General features: G+C 46.1%; 1 protein-coding gene across 2 annotated transcripts in view; it reads right to left on the reverse strand.

The window, feature by feature from the left end:
* The window catches only part of PPFIBP2 (PPFIB scaffold protein 2), a 145,018-nt gene that overhangs the window by 51,029 nt on the left and 70,504 nt on the right, over positions 1-23,485 (reverse strand). For both annotated transcript variants that reach the window (XM_028116897.2, XM_088017458.1), the window contains exons 4-5: positions 12,899-12,991; positions 8,833-8,946 (exon numbers count right to left, since the gene is read on the reverse strand). In XM_028116897.2, coding sequence (XP_027972698.2) covers positions 8,833-8,946; positions 12,899-12,991 — 207 coding nt within the window. The remainder of the gene's footprint in view (positions 1-8,832; positions 8,947-12,898; positions 12,992-23,485) is intronic.

Here is a 23,485-nt window from a genome sequence, read left to right on the forward strand (position 1 = left end):
AAAAAAATAAAAATAATCTGATCATTCGTTGAATTTATATCCTTTCTATTTCAAAGTTTCCCAGAATCATCTCTCAATTAAATCTCTTAAATCCATGTCTGAGAGCAAGCAAGCCCACATCTCATGTTGGCTTCTTTCACCTTTAAGAACCACTCCGAAGCCCAGTAAGTTTCCGGGTTGCACATAAAAAAACGTATGTTCAAGGACCCAATGATTCTAGCGTTTGCCCTGCAATTGCCCCACCTGACCCACCTTCCTGTTGCTGACCATCTCTCGTTCTGTAGACTTCATGCCATCCCCACACAGCTTGATGTCCAGGCTCTTATGTTCCCTCCCCAGTCAGTCATTAGTGTTTGGCTGTGATCTCCGAGTTCTGGTCAGGTTTCTCCCACCGAAAGACGCCTACTCACCTGGTCCTAGGCTCTCCCTCACCTCTGTCCTGCCTGTGAGGAAGTTCCCACCCGGTCTGTGCTACACTAGGGTAGGACTATTAATCATCCACTCTGACAGGCATTTAATCTCTTTCACCATCAGCTCCCGTTCCCCAGGCTAGAAACATGATCCAATTTCTGACATTCGAAAGAACTTTCCCTCTTGACCTTGCCTTCCCCTGAAGCAACCACCATCAACTCTCTGCGGCTCTCCCTAGGCAAATGCGTTTTCTCTGCGCACTGTTGGTATGAATGCGCTCTCTCTTCATCCCCTCCCCCACCCCTTCACAGCCAAGCTCTGAAAAGAATAATCTACCCTTGCTGCCTCTTCTTCCTCACTTTCCCTGTCACTTCTCCACAAGACGTCTGCATGCCTGCAACCCAGCTTCTGCCTTCACCAGGGAGGGCACAGAAACAGTTCTGGTTCTGGGGACCAATGTCCAAACTTTCAGATGCAACCTGTACTTCTCAGCTTTCAACCATTTACCCTTCACCCACTTATCAGTCTAAGATACTACTTTCCACCTCATCCTTTCGGTTTTCCTGATCTTTCTTTTTGTCTTCCATCTCCTTTGCCAGCTGCTTGTACTCAGTCTGCGCCTTAAGAGAAAGGTTCTTGGACCCCTAGCTCTCATCCTGAAGACTGGGGTTATCTCTGGATCCAGCTTTTTTGTCTGGAGCACCAAGACAAGGCTTGGTCCCGCTCCGATCTGCAGGGTGGATCCGCCTGGGAATCTCTTGGAATCACGCAGCTACCATAATGTGGGGAGAGGTGAAATGTGGGGAGGTAGGGGGCTGGAGATAAGGGGGACAAGTTTCATGAGCTGCATTAGCTTCTGCTCTCCCAATTGTTTTAAGGTTGCCTACGGAGACAGCACAAAGGAAGAGGAGGGGGTGGCATGTGAGGCAGGTGATTTTTGTTACCATGAAGCATCATAAAACTAGTAGGTCATGAAACTTGGTATCTCAGAGAGAACCATCATTTCCTTTTTCCAAAGCTCAGTTTGAGACTGGAGCTGATAAAAAGAAGTGGCCTTTCAATTTATTCTCTCCTTCAAGGGACACATCTTGAAGCAATTACTTCCATCTTTAAGTGTGGAACATGACCCAGGGAGTTACTGACCAATGACAGAGGACTGGAGCCAGACTGGCAATCTGAAACCAGAATGAAAGATTGGGCCATGGAAAGACATGAAAGGAAAAATGCATCCCTTTGCCCTTTGAAGTAAGAGGCCTAGGCCATGCCAGAAAGCTGCTTTCGTAACACTGCAGAGAGATGCCTGTAGTCAACCTGGGTTCAAGTCCAGACTCAGTCCCCACTAAGGAAACCATCTCTCTGAACCTCAGGCCCCTTATCCTGTGAACGGAGGGTAAAGCACCCACTTCACACAGCAGTACAGAGATTCGACATCAAAGATAAAACTTGAGGAAAGCAGTTATTTCTGCCTCAGAAATCTCCCAGCAGGCATGTTTAGGGAATACCTGGCAAATCCCTGTTTTCTTCACTCGTGACTCAAGTGCCTTACCTCCTGAGACAGATGTGTGCTCTCACAGGATCATGTACAGAGCTCTGTTTAATATTCTTTGTGAGACAGAAATATCTCCTTCAAGGTGCTCTTGGGAAATTTATCAGCCAGGTGCTGACGACACTTGGGAGATTACATGCCTGGACCCACCATCCTTCACTCAACTCAAGGGCCCCGAATCCCCACGCTCAATGTCTTAACACTGGTGATTTGTGAGATAGTTCTGTTTTAACGAAACTGAAATAACCATACTCTAGCTCTAAGATGTGGGCAATGCAGAGCCCATATTGTCATCCCCGTTCTCCATACATAAGAACACAGGTTTGACGACTTTCCCAGATCAACAGCAAGAGGTGAATCTACAGAAAGTCATGTCCACTGACTCCAAATCCCCAAAATTTGTCTCTCCACACCTCACCTAAAAGGCAGCCAAAACAATGAGGTTGCCTAACACCTGGGGCTACAGGTCAGGTGGGAGGACTGAAATCGAGGCTGGTGTCCTTCCACATTAACCCCAAAGCGGGGGTGTGTTCTCACAAGGAGGTTTGCATCCTTTCTTCCTCCCCATGTGGCGCCCCTAGCCTGTCTTCTTCTTGACACTGATCATGTTTTCTGCTCTTGACACTGATTACGTCTGTAAATGTCTAGCCTCTGAAAGGTGCTCCATTTCACTGCCAGCTTTGTGTAAAGTCTATCAACCACTAAGTAGCATCAGCTTCTTCCTTGGAGTCACCATCCTCTGGAGAAAGGTCAGAGGCTGAGGAGCGTGCTGTGCAGGACTCTAATGGACTCTAGAGGACACTTTAGAAAAAGCCACCAGGGAATGCAAGCTGGTGCAACCACTCTGGAAAACAGTATGGAGGTTCCTCAAACAGTTGAAAATAGAGCTACCATACGATCCAGCAATTGCACTACTGGGTATTTACCCCAAAGATACAAATGTAGGGATCCGAAGGGGTACGTGCACCCCCATGTTTATAGCAGCAATGTCCACAATAGCCAAACTGTGGAACGAGCCAAGATGTCCATGGACAGATGAATGGATAAAGAAGATGTGGTATATATACACAATGGAATATTATGCAGCCATCAAAAGGAATGAGATCTTGCCATTTGCAACGACATGGATGGAACTGGAGGGTGTTATGCTGAGTGAAATAAGTCAATCAGAGAAAGATATGTATCATATGACCTCGCTGATATGAGGAATTTTTAACCTCAGGAAACAAACTGAGGGTTGCTGGAGTGGTGGGGGGTGGGAGGGATGGGGTGGCTGGGTGATAGACATTGGGGAGGGTATGTGCTATGGTGAGCGCTGTGAATTGTGCAAGACTGTTGAATCACAGATCTGTACTTCTGAAACAAATAATGCAATATATGTTAAGAAAAAAAAAAGAAGATAGCAGGAGGGGAAGAATGAACGGGAGTAAGTCGGAGGGGGAGACGAACCATGAGAGATGATGGACTCTGAAAAACAAACTGAGGTTTCTGGGGCGGGGGATGGGTTAGCCTGGTCATGGGTATTAAAGAGGGCACGTTCTGCGTAGAGCACTGGGTGTTATGCACAAACAATGAATCGTGGAACACTACATCAAAAACTAATGATGTAATGTATGGTGATCAACATAACAATAAAAAATTTAAAAAAAAAAAAGAAAAAGCCACCAGGGACCTTAGTGCATCAACAGGAGAACCCTTCCCATGACACAGATTTTGTTGCCAATCTGAGCCAGTTACAAGGAGGCTGCTGCTCCATGTCTGGGTTCCTGGGGTGCTAATTCTGGAGAGTACAGAGTGCAGACCTCAGAGATGCTGATAGGCAATGCCTTGCCCTGCTTAGGAAACAGAAGGCGAAGGTCAGTCCCTAGACCCAGACTAGTGACTGGTCTGACTCACTGGTCAGACTCACTGACCTGGCCTCACCTGCAGCCTCTCGAAGACCCATTTATAGATTTCCTAGAAAATGACTCTTTCTAATGGAGAAGTTTCCCTGGGAAATCCACACCTGTTCAGTGAGTCTGAAACCATACATGAGTAGGTGCTTCCAGAGGCAGTCCCCAAAGATGCTCACAGCTGCCCCCTTCCCACCCTGAATCTTTCAGAGGGCTGCAGACAAAGACTGCCCTCAAATGGGTCCATCATCTATGTGCTGCTTATGTGGACTAGCCCATGCTGATTTTATTTGGTCCTGGTCTGCCTTTCTAACCCCAAGGTCTTCATGCTCCCTTGTTCTGGAGACCAGATAGATTAATGTGTAGAAACAGATGGGAACTGAGAGATCAGCATTCAGCAGGGGCAGGTGGAGGGGTGTGTGGCTCATGAGTTGGATGAGTCGCTAGCTCCCTCCCGTCTTGGGCTCCTGGAGGGAGGTGGACAGAACAGCTGTGGGGAGAACGTGGCTTTGTGGGGTTGCTGGAGCCTATGTAAGTAAGCACAGGGCCGGGGCTATGCTGGTTGGGTTTGGGTTTCCTTAAGTCCTACAAGTGCTCGTGCAGCCAGTGGAGGGGGCGGAGTCTAGAGCAGGTGTTGCAGACTAGAAGTCTGTGGGCCAGGCTTGGCCTGCAGGTGTGTGTGGTGTGGTTCACGCGGTATTTTTTTTTTTCCATTTAAATTAGTTACCAGTGTTTTTAAAATGGAAAGACTCATCTTTAAATCTGGATTTCCAGCTTCTTGTGAAAAATGAGAATGTGTAAGAGCACTGGGCCTAGGCAGGAGTCAGGTGAAGGCAAGCAGCGGCTGCCTCCTCCTGCACACAGGGCTGCTCCGTGCACGTGCGTGGGATGCTCCCAGGAACAGAGTCCTCAAGGGCGTCAGTGTCAGCAGGCGGTAGTCAGAAGGCCTCACACCGACCAAGAAAGGACCTCAGGACCTCGTGCAGAGCTCCTCGGCCTTGGAGCAAGAGGCCAGGCGTGGCTCAGGGCGGGGACTGTCTCTGAGGGCTGGCAAAAGGAGGCAACTGTTTGCCTCTCTTCTCCGCCTCAGGGCTGGGAGTGCTCCGTGTTCCTATCACCAGAAGCCAGTAGCCCTGCAGTCCAGGATCTCGCAGGCAGACATGCAAGTCTCTGCCTGCCCCCAGTTCCCAGGACACACGCTAACACAGCCCCAGCCATCCACAGCACCGCCTCAGCACTGTGGAACAAGAGTCGGGGCCTTTTCAAACAGCATCAAGCACATCTCAGGAAAGGGCCAGCATGTGCAGCAAAAATGCTCAACCCGGGATTTGGAGCGGGGAACTCAAACTTATCTCTAGCTGAGATACCACCAAGCCCGGCAGACGTACGAGTGGGGGCTGAGGCTCAAATGGGTCCTATGACCTGAACCCAGAATGTGCCAAAGTGAGTATTCCACACTCCCTTCATTTTATCTTTGAAAGATGGGAGAACACAGGGAAAGTGAGGAGCATAAAAAAACTTGGTTTAGGGGCGTCTGGGTAGCTCAGCTGGCTAAGTGTCCAACTCTTGATTTCGGCTCAGGTCATGATTTCAGCGTCCAGAGATTGAGCCCCGTGTAAGTAAGGCTCTGCACTGGGTGTGAAGCCTAAGATTCTTTCTCCCTCTCCCTCTGCCTACACCCCACTGCACTCTTACACCTGCTCTCTCTCCCCAAATAAATAAGTAAAATCTTTAAAAAATATATAACTTGAGGGATCTTGGGTGGCTCAGTCAGTTAAGCGTCTGCCTTCAGCTCAGGTCATATTCCCAGGGTCCTGGGATGGAGCCCCATGTTGGGCTCCCTGCTCAGCAGGGAATCTGCTTCTCCCTCTCCCTCTGCCCCTCCCCCTGCTTGTGCTCTCTCTCTCTCTCTCTCTCTCTCTCTCAAGTAAATAAATAAAATCTTTAAAAAAATAGTAACTTGGTTAAGTTCAGGAAGACATCTTTAAACCTGAGAGGTGACAAATAAGACCCACCACACTCCAAATTCTACCAAGCCACGACATCTACCTCTGTGGCACACACAAACCCCATGCCTGGAACCTCACCCATAACACACACAAAAAAGATTTAGAATAAACAAGAGATAAAAGGTATCTGAGCTTAAGACTTTCAAAAGTCTAATAACCAGTCTGTGGGCTGATGCTTAGGACAAGACAGCCTGCCCAGGTGGTGCTGGGAACCAACATCGGACTCCCTGGCACAGAGACGCTGACAAGGGGGCAGAATCTGGAAGAGCCGCCAAGACAGGCGATCAGGTGGTACAGGCACCACATGCAGCCATGCTCTGACCCCTGATTATGTGGTTACCCAGCAGGCACTGCCTTCCTGAAACATCAACCTTCTGACATCTTCTGAAACGTTTCCCTTCCATTTTCAAATCTTCTTGGCCTCTGTCTGGGGTTTTGTAACACTCTATCGCCTTCCTCGCTCATCCTCGCCTCAAAGCCACACCTTGTGCAGCCCTGGAAATACAATCTAGGGGGCTCTCCTATCACTCTTTGTGAAAATACTTTCCCACTGTTCGAGATCTTTCCATCAGGCTATTTTCTTTCCTGGTCTTCAAAAGAAAGATTCTGCTTGAAAAAATAAACTCAACTCCTACTGTGACTCAGATTTTCAGGGAATAGGATGAGCAAGAGAAATGCATGCAATTTAAATAGAAAAATCAAATGGAGTCAAGAATGTGGTAACTTATTAATCAGAAATGAAAAGAAAGCATACTAAAGAGCAAACAGCTTCTGAGCTGTTAGAATAGTTTGTTTTTGTTTTTGTTTTTTAAGACATCTGCACAGAAATACTGACTTTAAAAAGAAGTTCTTGGGGCGCCTGGGTGACTCAGTCTTTAAAGGGTCTGCCTTCTGCTCAGGTCGTGATCCAGCGATCCTGGGATTGAGCCCTGCATCAGGCTCTCTGCTCCGCGGGAAGCCCGCTTTTCCCTCTCCCACTCCCCCTGCTTGTGTTCCCTCTCCCGCTGTGTCTCTCTCTGTCAAATAAATAAATAAAATCTTAAAAAAAAAAGTTCTTCAAATGCACTCAAAACTAAGAAATACCTGAGAACCAAAACATTTATCCTAAGACCAAAGGTCAAACTCAAAGCCTGTGTTCACTACCATTCTACCGAGAAACAATTTGAATGCTGGCCATGACAATAAAAAATGTTAGAGCTTTGGGAGAAAGACTGTAAGCAGTGATCTGATTGAACCATTCCTGTTAAGGGGCTGTCATTTTTTAAATAATTAGTGAGTGCCTATGTGCCAAGCACTACAGCAGGAGTTACAAAGCATAAACCAGGACTGAAGTTTATATGTCTGTTTCCCAAAATAACTGAAAATGTGAGAATGATTCAATGACATGAGATTGATCATCTTGATTTCACAAAATTTCTAATTAGCTTCTTGACAGATTCTGGAAAGACTGAATAAAAATCAACACCGATGTGGATAAAGGGGAACCCTCTTACACTGTTGGTGGGAATGCAAGCTGGTACAGCCACTCTGGAAAATAGTATGCAGGTTCCTTAAGATGTTAAGAATAGAGCTACCCTATGACCCAGCAATTGCACTACCAGGTATTTACCCCAAAGATACAGATGTAGTGAAAAGAAGGGGCACGTGCACCCCAATGTTCCTAACAGCAATGGCCACAAAAAGCCAAACTGTGGAAGGAGCCGAGATGCCCTTCAACAGATGAACGGGTAAAGATGTGGCCCATATATACAATGGAATATTACTCAGCCACCAGAAAGGATGAATACCCACCATTTGCATTGACTTGGATGAACTGGAGGGGATTATGTTAAGTGAAGTAAGTCAAGCAGAGAAAGATAATTATCATATGGTTTCACTCATATGTGGAACATAAGCAATAGCACGGAGGACCATAGGGGAAGGGAGGGAAATCTCGAGAGGGAGATGAACCATGAGAGACTATGGACCCCGGGAAACAAACTGAGGGTTTCAGAGGGGAGGAGGTAACAGGGTGATGGGTACTGAGGAGAGCACGTGCTGTGATGAGCACTGGGTGTTATACTTAACTAATGAATCATTGATCACTACATCAAAAACTAATTATGTACTATACAGTGGCTAACTGAACATAAATAAATAAAAAATTCAACACCCCTTCCTAAAAGTGCAGCTCTTCATTTACAATAGGGTAAAAACTGTTCAAGAGTAGAAGAATGATTATCATACTCTGCACTAAAAAAAAAAGCCTCTAGGTGATAGTAAAGAAAACTATACAGCAAGATTTAAAAATGGAAAGAACTTCACTCTGATGGGAAGCATAACAAAATCAGAGGACTAAATTGTATCTGTGGTGTGAACAGAGCTTTGTAAATTATATGCACACCTGACGACAACGAGGACCAAAAGGAACAAGGCACGGAAGAGATTTATTTGAATAGTATGAGAGCAGCTAAATTTTTCATTTTGACAACGATTAAATTACATTAAGATATTCTTTAGGGGGAAAAAAAGATATTCTTTAGGAATTAAGTTCTATCAAAGACTACACAGTGCGAGGGCAAGAATGAATGGGAAAGAGGCACGAAAGAAGCTGACTGACTTTCTAAAACCCCAGACGCCACCGGCCGTGACGCTGTGGCTCGAGAGGAGAAGGGTGACTTTGCCGGGCGGAGTGCCCCTGAACCTGAACCGGGGAGAAAGTGCCACCTGGGAATCTGTCTAACCTGCCCAACAGGTTATTCCTCTCAGGCCAGTCCTTCCGGCCCTCTCCTCCCTGCAACTCTTAGTTTGGGCTGGTTTCACCTGCTGTATAAACACCACACACGGAGCAGCCCAGCCCACCTCCAGGCAGGATGGGGAAGTAAGCAGTAAGCACGGTGACCTGGACACAGAAAGTGACTTTAACACACGAGCTGCTTTCGACCCCGAGGGCCGTCGGGCGCGCGCACACGTGTGCCACCCCGCCCCCCCTTACCTGTTGAAGCATCTCTTCAGCGGCATTGAGTTTCACCTGGTGTCCTTCCAGACACACTTCCAGGTCCCGAATCTTCTCTCCCTGGGCTTCCACTTGGTCTGTGAGGACACTCACCTGTCCCAAGAAATAGAGCAATGGTGGAGGCGCAGAGATGACTCCCTTGGAGCCGTGAAACCACGCTGCCGAGCCTTACATAAAGATGGCTTTCCTCTCTGGCAGGTGGCGGGGGCGGCGCGGGGGGGGGGGCGGGGAGGCGGGGAGCGAGGGTCCCGGATGAAGAAAACTCCAGCTGCCCTCTTACCTCGCCCCTGCCTAACTGGCGTTGCCACGTTTCCCTGCTCTTGACGCACTGGAGGGAGAAACCCCCAGCGGGCACGAGCGCTGCCTCCGGGCTGGGCCCTGCTCCCGAGTCCTCTACCAGAGCTCACTCACAGTCTGGACCTCCAGGCATATCTCGGCTGGCCTGCCAGGGCTCCCGCCACCTCACCCCGTGTGCAACAGCAATCCCAACTCCTCGGGAGACCAACCAATGACCTTACCTCTCTCATTGGGGTGTGATGACTGCTCACCTATCAGGCGAGGCTTCTGAAGCAATTAAGGAATGTGGGATGTAAAGGGCATGTATTGGCACTGACAAAACTTGGCTCCGGGAAGGTGTTTGTGCCTCACAGGCCAAAACATGACTCTAAGTCATAACACACACCAGCCACCCGCACATGCAGTGGCAGGAAAGCCCTCTACCTAAAAAAAATCACCGAGAGATCTGTTGGAATTAAAAAAAATCCATTTATAGCAAGTCATTTAAGTTATGCCCTTAATACATACTGAGAGGATTTTCATAGCCTGCTCTTGTAGCAAACTGCCCCCCGGATCCTCCTTTTCATTAAAAAGGCGCCTTAGAGCAGGAAGATGAAGAAAGAGAACGGGTGGCCTCTCCAAATAGAGAAATCAATGACTGCTAAATTGAGATCCTTTAGACACTTTGGGTTCTTAATCAATGGTGGAGTCGTGGCCATTTACATATAGATTATCTTAAGTGATTTCTCAGTCTGTAAAGGAATGATAGCTGGAGCATGAAGGAGTTAGTGTGAATTCACTTCTGAGTGTTTAAATAGACTATCAATCATGAAGCTCCCTTTACAGAGGAAAAAGTCTAAATTAATACCGCTACTTTCAGCTTTTCATTTTTATATTCCCACATGATTAAAGAATGACTGGAACATATTCCTGGAGTTGGTACGTAGTGTGCTAATATTCCACTTACAGTCCCCAAAACAGGCGCCTTCTGTAAATTAGGCCCATCTCAAACACAAACCTTTGTGGTGGTGTTTTCAATCCTCATGATCCAACATTATCAGCAGTCCTGGCCTTTTATAGCTACCAACCCTAGCTTCAAAAGAGTAGAATTCTAGGGGGTGGCCTTTCAAAGCTCCCTGGGTTCCAGAGTTTCTGTTTGGGAACGATGTGTGATGGTTAATCTGATTATGAGGATTAGCACTCATCGTCTGCACCACGCCTCAGAGTCATGCGCTGGAGGTACCCAGAGGAATAATCTGTGGTCTCTTGCACTCCATAGCCTGTAGCTCGGCTGTGCACAAGACTCAGGATACACAGGGCTACAGCATCCTTACAAACTTGAATACTCACTAGAAGGACCATGGAGAGGCCCAGAATATCAGGACAAATGTATAAAGATCCTAGAATGTGACCTTTATTCAATAAAAACAAATACTTTTTGAGTGCCCACTACATTCTAGGCATAATTTTAGGCATTAGAGGGAATATAGAAGTGGTAAAAAAGGAGGAGGTGAAAAGCCTTACCTTAAAAAATACATTCCCATGAAGATAGAAAAGATTTTGGTTTAAGTATACATGCTGCCAAAGCAAGCACTGAAGATTTAGGGTTTATTTTTAACTTACTCTGAAAACAAAGTATTTTGTCATGTGTGATTTGCCTTGCTCCCCTACAAGTAGACCCAGGAAAACATTCTGGGCCAAGTGCTTCAATTAATTCACTCTGGCTGAGCTGCCTTGTAAGTTAAGGAAGAGGCTCTACCACAGTGAGGGCTAACTAGTTCCATGGGGCCACCACAGATCAGAGTGATCACCCAAGAGCAGCTCTGAAAGTCTGTTCACAAGCTCCTAGAATAGATACCACCAGGATCTACTTCTGACTTCTGTGATAAGTAGCTTCCCAACTGTGTCAGGATTATTGCAATAAGGATTATTCAAGACTCAGAAATTAAAAAAAAAAAAAACACGAAACTGTTAATGTCAAAGAGAACATTATCACATAGGACTTCCTTATTAAATTCCTTTAAACAGGAAAGTGTTAGTTCTGCCATGAAGGTTCCTGGTTCAAAAGTCTGCGAGATCACCCTGTTTGCTGCAAAATTTTAAATTGGACACTCTGATTAATCATGTCGTTAGGATAGACTTTCAAATTACTCATTCCTCCAAATATGTGCGATATTATGTGCTATATAACCCGGCCCCTCCTACCTCTCTGAAGGCAGTTCCCCACCAGACTTCTTCACAGTCATAAACTCCAGCCACACAGACCCTTGCTTGCTTCCTCCTATACACCAAGCACACTCCTCGCTAGGGTGTGTGCTGGACTGACTACCTCCTCTGTCTGGAATGTGCTTCTCCAGGCATCCGTGGGGCTCCCTCCCTAGCTTCCTTCAGGACTCCCCCTCTCAGGGAGGTCTTCTCTGACTACGTAATCCTTACCTTGCTTTATTTTTCTCCACAGTATTTATCACTGCCAGAAACATTTTATGTATTGATTTATTGTACACACATGTACACATGTACACAGACAGACAGACACACACACACACACACACACACACACACACACACACAAGCCCTATTAAGAACAGGGAGTTCGTTTATTTTCATCACCGCTGCAACCCTAGCACCTAAAACCAGTGTCTGCCAAGTTGTGGGCACTCAATCTTTTTTAATGAACAAACTAATAGAGAAAAAAATCCCTGAAGATGCAAAATTATATAACTGTATATTTGGTCTGAGCTTAAATTTTAAAAACAGGGGCAGGACAGGAAAAAAAAAAAGTCTAGGAAGAAAGGTCAAAATGTTAAACTCTTTTTGACTTTCCAAAGTTCCTGAAATAATCACTTACGACTCTTAGATTTGTAAAAAGGTAAAATAGAAGAAAAAAGCCAAACATACGGCAGCCTCTTCATTCCAGGGCTCTAAGCTAAAGCCCACAGTCTGCGGAGGGCTGCAGAACCCTACCTGCCCCCTCTTCTGTTTCACTACCACTCTGGTCTACCACCCTTCAAAAGCTTTTTAATGAGCCAGGATTGGAACAGTCATCTTCTCATTCTCCAAATCAATAATCACAGTGTCTGATACATACCAGACAGCAAACAAATGCTTGATGTATGCATCTGAGAGCTAACACAGCAAAGAACCCCTATCACAGTGACACGCCTCACGTAAGAAGGCTCAACACTATATCCTGCCAAGGAACATGAGTTTTCAGAACAGAAAATGTTCCTTTGACTATCTTTCTCCATAAAAAGTTTTGGAGTTTCTCTCTTTGAGGAGAGAGAGTCATTCAAGACTCATTAGTCCCTATTACCAGCTCCAGGGGATTTGGCCTCAAAGGGATCAGTCTAGATCCAGCTCCAGATGATTTGGGCCTGATCCAGTTAGAATCCACCCTATGTCCATATCACTCATGGCTGTTTTATTAGAGACAGGAAGACACATCTTATCTCCCTTCCACGGCTTCTGGGCTCCTAGAGGACAGGGCCTCATTCATCAGCCTGGCCACAGAGCTTCCAGTGTAGAGAAGTGGGTACTCAGCAGTACAAGATGAATAAATGAATGCATTCACAGCCCCAAGGCCAAGTCCATTTAAACTGTGGCTTCCGTTCCTTTCTGCTTTGTTTCAGGAACTGAGTCTTTTTAAAAACACACACTTTTGGAACAAAATAAATCCAACAGAGAAAACCTCTTGTGCCTCCCTCCCACTTAGGGTACCTACAGAGTTGGAGGTAACAGGATAAGCTCTTTCCCATGAAAGTGGACCCACCTGTAAAATGAGGGACTCCTTATCTCCTTCTAGACGTGCCAAGCGTTCCTGGTACGTTTCATTACTAGCAGCACCTTGGTGATTTACCTGAGACTGAAAGGGGGGGAAAAAGTATACACTTAAAAGGCTGGAAAAACATCTTACCAACTTCCAAATGAAGTATGCAATTTGTGAGGACAGTTTCGCTGGTTGCATGTGCAAAACCACCCACCTAAACAGGAAACCACAGGATTTCAAAACTACCAGGAGGAGGACCACTGATAGGTGTGCCTTGAAAGCTGGCCTTGAAAGGTGGCCAAACCACCCCCTGGATGACCTCACCCTTGGCCGGGAAGGCCTCAGTGGAACTCCAGACCCAGTGGTGCTTGGCTTGACTGGGCATGTCGGGTCTGGTGCAGGTGGAGGCACAGCCTGCCAGAGGCACCAACGGCAAGGAGGCCACTCTTTGAGGAGGCCAGGGAGCTGGTACCAGTCACCAAGGAACTATGTGGGAACGAGTCCCGCACAGACCTTGGTCTCTCCTAACTCACGTGAGGGTTCTCCAGAGCCAGGGTACTCCTTACAGCACGGAGGCCCATCTTGAGCGCCGCAGGGAGCACGGAGGATGGGGGACACCAGCCACAAGGCCCTTCATCCACTCACACACCCCTTCCAGGGGTGGCCAGTCCCTCCCCTCCACTAGGGCTCCAGCCTAATGCCAGCCAGGCTGGCATCCTGCGTGCTTGCTTCTCTCAGCTCTAACACTGCAGGAAAAGGTGAAACACCCTGAGAAGACCCCATGTGACAGTCAGAGGGTCCTCAAAGAGCTAACAGGAAACAAAATATCCAGAAAGTGGAAAACAGCAGAGGGAGAAGATGTGAATTGGCAGATGGGATGCAAAATTTATAAAATGCCTTGAGCAAGAGACAGGAGGCTGCAGGCACTTTTCGGGTGTGCCTGACCTGGTTGTAGGCAGGGAGGAGGGAGAGGTGGCTGCTAATGGGACTGAATTGGCCCAATGCCATCGACACTCCCTTCCTCCAGGCTTAATGGAAGGCCGAAACCCAGAGGCCCAGAGTAGGCCATTCAGGGGTTTGGCAGCCTGAAAAAGCAGACCTTATTGCTAAATGGGTAAGTGACAATCATCATAATCTGGGCTGGTCCAAAGGAGTAAATGCTCTGAGGTTTATGAGGCAGTATCCTCCGTTCCACAGGTAAGTCATAGTTGTGCAAAGGAGTGGGTCAGAGAGGAACCCAGGCACAGAGGCCCGGAGGTGGCTCCCTTCTCCTGAGCCCGTTTCCCCAAGTTCTGACCTTCACGATGGGCTCGCCAACCCCCTCTCCATGAAGAAGGGGCACCTCCTTCCTTCCCTTGTCCTACCCCTTCCCCAGTGCACACCAGGTAAGGGTAGGGCACAGAGTCAGACTCAGTCCTGGAACAGACACAGGGACCAAGAAACAGGGACAGCATTCAAGGCCTGGAGTGTCACCTGTGAGAGAAGCACCTGCTGTTGAAGGTGCAGGGAGAGGCCAGCCCGGGGACTGGTTCCCAGGGAGGCTGTACCAGGCCTAGGCTCTAGGCTCACCAGGCCACAGTGCCCAGTGCCACACCACTGCCCTTGGCTCCAGCCACTCTCTAGTCTGCGTCTTGTTCATTGTGCAAGCTCTTTCATACCCTAGACAAAGGGCCTTCACAATCACAAATACCTTCTTTGCGGGGATGGCAGTTTATTGTTGTGACATTAATTCTGCTCCTCACATGGTCAAACTCCAATAAGTACGCAAGGATATAATTACCACCCATGTTTTCTCAGACCCTCAAAAGAGAGGAAAATAACTGTTAACAGCAGGTCAAGTGCTTCTCTGTGGAGTAACTCACACGGGGGTGAGGAAAGGACCCAGGCCCCCACGGAAAGCTGTGCGTGTCCGGCCCCAGGACCACAGTCAGCATGTGTAAGGGGCCACCCAGCACTGCCAGTTGCCACTTCTCCTCAAGAAGTCAAGGAGAGAAGACCAAAAGGGAAGACTCCCTCCTCAAGACTCCAGCAAGCCACCACACCCCTGTGCCTCAGGCAAAGGGAGGCCAGTACGTTACTCATGTTACAGGTCTGCCCATACAATCACCCAGAGAAACAGCTATTTTTACGAACTGATCCAAAACCGAGTTGATGTCCTAAGATCAGTTAATACACAAAATGCATGCCATAGAGTCTGTAACAGATGCTAGACCGTAGTTAAAAAAAAAAAAAAAAAAAAAAAAATCTGGATCCACTCTAGCAGCCAGTGGAAAAAGCAAAGCACAGTGAATTACAAGATGCCCAGATCAGTATGGTGAATAAAGTCAAACTGACTGCCTAGGAGAAACATAATTCTTCCCACAAAAGAAGAGACTTCAGAGTTCACAGAGAGACTCTATGCAATGGGGTAAACATCCAACACCCATGATGCTATCCTCACAGGAAACAGAGCCCAGCAGAACTCACTGCTTTCTTGGGATGCCTTCTAAATAGGTCAAAGGTTAATGGATCACATGGGCCAAAAGCAAAAGAAATTCAATGGAGACCAACCCACTGTGGCCCAAGCAAAGTCCTGCAGATAGACAGCAAGCATTTATATAGTGCTCGACATTGCCAGATACTGTTTAGAGCACTGTGCATGCCTTAACTCTTTTAATACTTCCCATCATCCTGTGACAGGAGTACTATTTTGATTCCATTTTGCAGATAAAGGAACTGAGGCACAAAGTGTACGAACAAGGAATAAAATGGATATTTTGCCTAAGTGACTATGAGGTAAATTAGTAAGTTTTCTGTTACAGCTTAATTGAGGAGATCAAGTACAAATTTTGTTTTACATATTGGGATCGTATGAAAATTCACTTAAAATAAGGTTTGAAAACACTGTCTGAACCTAAATGCCCGTTAATAAAGGAGTGGCTAAATAAACTATGCTTCATCCACATTATGGACAATTTGTGGCATTTCCATAACATGAAGTTGGTATTTATGAACTGTCACAAAAATATAAGACATATTGGATAGTGAAAATAGCAAGATCCAAAGAATCATACAGAGTGACATTAGAAAACAATACGATGGGACTCCGTGACTATATGACATATGTGTGAAAATAAACTGACCCAGTGTCTATAGAAGGCTACACAACAACCCGTAACAGTGCTCTTTTCTGGGGAAGCGTCTGGGCTATGGAAAGCTGGGGGTGGGAGGTTCGGTCAAGGTGGGCTTTTATTTCATCCATAACCATTTTTGTAAGAAGCTCAAATATTTTCTTGAAGAAATAAAAAACATTTTAAAATCTAGAAGCACTGTTTGAGTACCTACAATGATGCTTCCTGGTACTTCCTCCTGCCCATAGCAGCCTTGAGGGACACACCCTCTCCCAGCAGGCACGCTGGTCCATAGGACGGTGTGCTCCTGGCAGAAAGGCACCTCCCCTGCCCCAAATCACTGTTTGAGAGTAACAGAGCACCTTCCCCCATTCAGTCTACCAAAATCACCATTGTTCTCTAGCAAGCTTTCGAGAGGTATTAAATAGCAGTGAAATGGAGACAATGTCCCGAACACAATCTGCGGTATCGCCATCCTATGCTTTTCCTGACACACTGAGCCAGGTCTTCGCAATCTAGATCAGATTGATACCTTCAAAACTGTAGTCCCTTAGAAAGGCATAGACCAGGATAAAACACCATCTCCACTGAGCACAGAGCCAAAGAGAGGATTATTTTAGAATTATCTTATTGAATGCCAATACTCAATAGCCAAAGGTGACGATTTCAATAGGGCAGAAAAGGCATGTGGTTATGAAAATGTCATTCCAACTACTCAGAAACATGTTTTAAAAAGAGTTGAGACCCAGGTCGGTTTTGTCCTACTTTAAAAAAAGAGCTTGTTTGTCCAAGGGTATGCTGGTTTCCCTAATTCTAACAGTGAAATTGCAATAGAAGGCTCAGATCAATTTGGAGATTGTCCGTCGGGATCCCCAAGTGACTCAGGTTTGAGAGTCTCTGAAATTCTTGCCCAGGAGGTAAATCAGTGATAGAGTAGCTGCCCAGCTCTCCACGCATAAGGTCAGACTGACAGACCCCAGCTGGCATTCTACCGAGGGAAGAGAGTCAAGTCAAATTCTGAAGGGTGCTACATGCTGAATTTTTATTCCTCCACACTCTAGCATGGCAGGTGAATTTAAATAAAGTTCTACCCTGTTCTACTGTTTCAAAGATGCTCATCCCACTGATGAGTAAAAATGACCTCTTTCTTATTTATATTCAACTAATGAGGTTAGCCCCAAGGCTAGACCTGTCAAAATAGATTACTGATGTACTAGGTGGGATATGCATCTATCTAATGTTTAACTCTTCTGTTTTGATGGTTAGTTCTACAGATGTGACAGAAGAAAAATGGATCTTCTCATTCAAATTTTCTATGGTCAAAGCTGTTCCTCAATCTATAACCAAGGTCAGTTACCTGATATATTGTGTGGGACCAGGAGATACTGTGTGGAACCAAGGGATCTGTATGCCCTATGGAGGTAGAATGGCAACTACAGGTGGACATTTCCATGTCCTCTTGCATCTTGACCAAAAAATGCCACAGTGGAACATGCTTCCTCTCTCATATCACAGAACTGAATACATTGGGAGGTCTTCTTATATGTATGTTGTCAATAACTGGGAAACTTCAGCCAAGATTATTAAAGCCAAACCACCTTTGCCTTTATGAAAGCTGTGCTCTCAAGAATCCGGGCAATCCATGCTCTAAAACCCAGAACTCTCCAAGGCAAGTAGAAGACACAATCCATAATGGTCAGATCAAGGTCTTCCTGAGGCCTCAACAGTGATGTTTTTGAGAGTCCTCAGGAACAGAGAAAACACAGCACCTTGACTCTTGCAAGGTTATGGACTTCTAGAAGACCCCAAATGCTACTGCTGCTGGGGCTGGGTAAGTCTAATATATAGCTCCAGCAATTGACAGTCTAAGGTGGGGCTATTTTCTAAGCCATTCTTAGGTGGAAAAGAGAGGCTTTAGGATGATGTAGCAGCCATACAGGCTGTTCTATTGTTGGGGTCATGGAGTTGGTCATGAGAGTTAATCAGCCTTAGTGATTAGTCCTCTCTCCTAGAGGATGGAGAGAGGACTGTGTGTGCCCAGGAAGAAGAGCACTGGCCAGCAAGATTCCAGCATGGATAGTCTCTGCAGAAAGGGCAGTTTGGGCCAAACAAAGATACCAGCCTAATGTAGACCAAGACCTGCCTCCACCTCTCCCATAGGTCGGTGAATAAGGAGTTCACTCTTCATAAGTTCCTCATATACTGAGAGCTGAATGCCAGCAGATTCAAGAAATAAAGTAGGCTTTCCATATTTTGGGGGACACTGCATTTTAATTAGGCATGAGATTATCCAGGGACATTTAAGGCCCTAAAAAGAACTATCATTAGTTGTAAAAACAAAACAAAACAAAACAAAAAACCTCCAGACTAGTCAATTTTCCCCTTGCTTTCTTGAAAGCTCAGTGGGAGGGAAAAAAATGAAGACCAATACAGAGAATTCTTCTGAACCCTGAAATCTCCTGTCTGTCCAGAATAGGCTGGATCATCACTGTTACTATAACCACATGGCACAAGTGATGGCTGCCACCTTCTTAGAGATATTCTCACCCCTCCCAGCCACCTGATCCAAGTGTGGATGGTTGGATCCTTCCTCTGAAATTTTAAACTTGGGAACAGAAAATGATAGTGGTTGTGCTAGAAAGTTCTCAGGTTTGTCAGTAGCCATGTCCTCGTTCATGGGGAAGACATGGGTTTGCAGCAGGACTCAGCTAAGAAGCCAACATGCACAGGAACACAAAACAAAAGCCAAGAAAGAGACTGGTGGCATTCTCATCTCTCAGATATATATTTCTGCCCTTCCTGTTGGTTCCTTCTTAACCTGCACTGGTTCAAACCGAGTTTCTGTTGCTTACAACCAAAAGCCCTGGCCAATGCATTTGTCTCAAAGGATGATAAATCAACTGACCGAAATTTACTCCTTTGGAAACAAGAAAGAATTCCTGCTATCTGGAGAGAATACTAAGTTACAAAGAAATTCTGCCTACTGTTGATTTCTTGAACTGGCAGTTGAAGAAAGAATGGTCAGTTCTGAGCCAACTATAGTTAAAATTAGGATCCTCATCGAGGGCCAACGGGGATCTACTCTGTGGCACAGAGCGTGTCTGTGTGGGATGTACCGGGATAAAAATGGCACCCAGTCTCATTCATGTATGAAAGGGAGGACTCCCTATCCACCATCTGTTGGCCTCCATGCTTTCCCATGTAGAGCAAGAACGTTAAGGCAGGGAATGTTACCAGATGCAACAGGCCCATGGGTATCCACTGGGCATGTGTGGTGGGGCATGGATCCGGGGGGAGATAAAAATAAGTGAAAACACAACAATAAACAGGAAGGTAAAGTAGGGCTTAAAAGGATGAATGAGAAAAGAATAAATGAAGGGTGATAAGAACCTGAAACCACCTAACCACCATTTAAGAAGTTATGTTGAAAGACTGGCATGTCCTACACAGCTGGACAAATGCAAAGTCTGGGAGCCAGGAGGCCAAGAGCTGTGGGTCCCCTGTACTCACCCTCTGCCCAGCTGGAACCCGAGGCAGGGGATCCCTGGAGACTTTGCTGTGGGGCTTCCATATGCACAAACAGAATTCCTACAGCCTCCTCCTACACAGGCAGGACCTCTGCAAAAGGACAACTAGGAATGGCTGAGAGGCAGGGCTGCACTAACCATGTGTGATCTCAGGTAGGTCCCCTCATTTTGGGTCTTCCCAGCCTTTAAATGGAGAAAGTTCTACCTCACAGAGCAATCAATGCAGAGGATGTTAGGTCATTAAACACAAAAATGTAGGACGCCTGGGTGGCTCAGTTGGTTAAGCGACTGCCTTCGGCTCAGGTCATGATCCTGGAGTCCCGGGATCGAGTCCCGCATCGGGCTCCCTGCTCGGCAGGGAGTCTGCTTCTCCCTCTGACCCTCCCCCCTCTCATGTGCTCTCTCTCTCTCTCCCTCTCATTCTTTCTCTCAAATAAATAAATAAAATCTTTTTAAGAAACACACAAAAATGTATGGGAATACAAGTACAGAATGTTCTTTATAGAGGGATGCTCTAGTATTTCCAGTTTTTGAATGATCGTGGAAATATGGAAATCATTTAAAAGGCATTGCTGAAGCTAAAAGACCAAAGTACAGTTAGAAGCAGTTCCTCCCTTGTACTGACAGTTTTAATTAACTCATTCTTTTTGTGTAAGAGAACAAAAAGGCAATGTTTTTGATCAGGACACCTATGAAATATCTGTAAAGATCTGTACAAACAGCCCAAGGGAACAATAACCAAAATACTTTCAGGCTGGGAAGAAAAAAAAAATGCCTAAGTGACAACGTAGAACCTACTGCTAGCTAAGGGCTCTGGAATCATGCTTGTGGCGTAAACAGCCGAGGACATGCTCATTTTTTCCATTGTCCCTGAAAAGATGCCCATGTTTTGAGTCAGATCTACAGGACCACAATTTTTCTCCTCGTGAGCGTTCTACTACATGCTCTAAGTAATATGTGCTACATACATTATAAATGAGCACAATGAGAATTTCAATAGCTAATTAATGACCAATCATAAAAACTTGAACTTTTTATTTCTGTTCCAATCTGGAAGTCAGGTCCAACTTAAGTTAAACATGAGCGTGCCAGCCACATCACCCCTGGCAGGTTCCTCAGAGCCATCACCCTCTGACTCTGGTGGCTGCTTAGATTCCATGATGCTTGCTCACTCTTGGCCTGGCCCCTCCATTGTAGCTTGGCCAAGGGATAGCATGTTAGGTCTCTGTGGAGTTCTGGATGGAGTGCTTAATGCCACGGCCGGGAGCCATGCAGAATCCCCAGGAGGGTTCTTTCACAGCCTGGCTAGCCTCTGCCAGGAGAGCACACCCTCTGCACATGCTCTGGTCCATTCTCAGGGACACGGGGTAGGCCACTTCTGCAGCATTCCCTTGACTGGTACCTGCTAGGAGACCTCCTGTCACCACCTCACTTCTCTGAATGTGGGGAAAGGGCTGGTTCCAGAATAGTCAAGTGGGGCAGACAAGAGGTCACATGGGGGTATCATTTGGTATGCAAGCAGAGGGTGTGGGAAAATCCTAAGGCAGTCAGCTCCCCAGTGTGACAGCTCTAGCCATCGTGGTGTTATTCGGAGCCAATAGCTACTTCTCAGAGATGCTGCCTTGGGGTCCAAAATACATCTGCCCTCCCTTGTTTGATAGTGAAATCTACAGTTTTCACCAGGTAAGGGCCTATTTCCTTCATTGCTTCTAAGAAGCTGTGAATTCCAGTTCCCTCAGGATCCTGGCCACAGTTCATATACTGTCCCAACTGGTCAGATCATTTTATAGGATGGTCCCTTGCTTGTAAATACATGGAGATTTTGAACAATGTGCTGGGTAAGCCCTGGTCTTAGATAAGTCTTGGGATGGCTCCCCCTCCTTTAGTCATTAAAAACATAGATGACACGTGTTTTTAGCTGAATAAGAAAACAAGAGAAAATGTGCAGTATTTCCAGGCCACCTGGTCAGGGGATTTTATCAAAATGTCACTTGAAATCCAATTTCAAGTGAGCCATGGCTGTCAGGCACAGGGGAGACATCAGAGTCTCTAAGGCTAGACTTCAAGCTCAGAAGTACCACTCACATACCAACCTTCTTAGAGACTTGAAAAATGCAGACCTTAAAAATAAGGGGACCAAAAAAATAAGTAAGTAAATAAATAAATAAAAATAAGTGGATCCTAGAGGCTACACTCAATTCCTGTTATATAGTTCAGGTACCATATCAGGGAACCTAGCAGTATGAGTGTAGGCAGTGCCTATAAATAGGAAAATCTCCCTAGATTTTTTGGTTAGGGAGTTAAAGCGTTTTCTGGCAGTTCTTACAAAAACAACTGTTTCCAGGACCCGTTCCACCTTTCCTAGGCAAAGAATTGTCAAGGCAGTTTCCTATTGTTGGCACAGAGTTAAAGAAGTTTCTTCCAAACGCAGTATGAGTGTAGTGCAATCAGATCTTTAACTATGAGGAGTCCAACGAGAGAGCTCTATCCTGACCTTGACCTCTTTATGCCTTCCACCTCTTGGCTTCAATTACATGTAAGAGGAGGATAAGTGTTGCTAGTAGAGTTGTCACTGTCAAATGATGTAAGTGACCACCTTTAGAGGAAAGCAAAGCCAAGTTCATAAGTAGCAAACTGTTAGGTTGACTAAAGTTCATGTAATAGCATGTTCTTCATTTATCTATTCAATGACTGAAATATTCCTAAATACCTACTAGGTGCCACTCCATGCTGAATAAATGATTCAGTCCCTACCCTCGAAAAAGCTCTGTGGTCTGACAGTGAGAAATGATAAATACAGTGATAGAATAAGCCAACAGCAGTGGCACAGAAGAGGGACAAATCAATTATACCCTCAAGGGAGAGGAAGGACTTTACAGTGAATGAGTTTTGAAAGCTATGAACGAATCTCTCCAGAGAATGGGAGAACAGCATCTCTGGAAAGTCTTCCCCATAAAGAAAGCTTATCCATAAAACCATGACAATCACTACCCTTCAGATGCTCTGGTTTCCCAGACTAATAGAGAAAACAAAAGATACCATGAAGACCATCACCTAGAAGCTCCCCCGTCAAGGAGTTGGTGTGATGCACATGAAGGCTCCTAACTGATCATCCTGAGGAGGATTTGGAATGAGAGAAATGCATTTGATTTACCAAGGTCTTGTTCCAAAATTATAGCCTTGGATAAGCTTGGTCCCTGCTGAATTCTCCTGACGAGGTGGCTGGATCCATAAGGGACCCACAGCACTGGGCTGCAGGAGAACTGGTATTTGTAAGTGTGCTGGTATCTTGTGAAGGGAGGACAGAAAAGCCAGGGGGAGAGTACAAACAGGAGGTTCTTTGAGTGGTGCACTTTCCTCATCTTGCCAATACCAACAGACACACTGGCTCATTGTTATTAAAAACATTTTTGGGGACAGAGGGGCAGCATCAGATGCTGGGGCTGCAGTGGGGAGGGTGACTGGAGACGTCAGAAGTAAATGCCCAGTGCCTCCTCCTGCTGAGGGGCCAGCAGTCAAATTGGCATTAAGAGAAAGATCCACAGGTGGAAAATATGGGATTAGGTAGAGGACCAAAGTGAGGAACGGGCCCTTTGGTCACAAGATTCCGAAATGGGAATGGATTCCGGGGAAAATGGATAGAAAAGGTTGCTTGGGAACCAGAGGCAGGATGAACATTATAGAAGGAATGTGAAAGAGGTCATGAGGGACAAAGCCAGTGCGCAGCAGGCTTGGGAGTAGTCAGGAAAGGGCAGAAATGGTGAGTTTTCAGCCCACTCTTTCAAGATTTCTAATGGTGAAAGGCAGGCAAGTTGTCATGCAGTGTGGAGAGGCAAGTACAGGGTCAAAGACAGTCTTGACTTGCTTTTCCCTAAGAATGGAAGAGAAGCATTTTCTTGCCAAGGACAGGGATGAGCAAGCAGGGCGGAGGTGAAGAAGAAATGATCAGAGGA

This window comes from Eumetopias jubatus, unplaced genomic scaffold (genome assembly GCF_037043125.1).
Source record: "Eumetopias jubatus isolate StellerSeaLion01/CBP00866 unplaced genomic scaffold, mEumJub1_p1.0 scaffold_13, whole genome shotgun sequence".
NCBI classification, from domain to species: domain Eukaryota; kingdom Metazoa; phylum Chordata; class Mammalia; order Carnivora; family Otariidae; genus Eumetopias; species Eumetopias jubatus.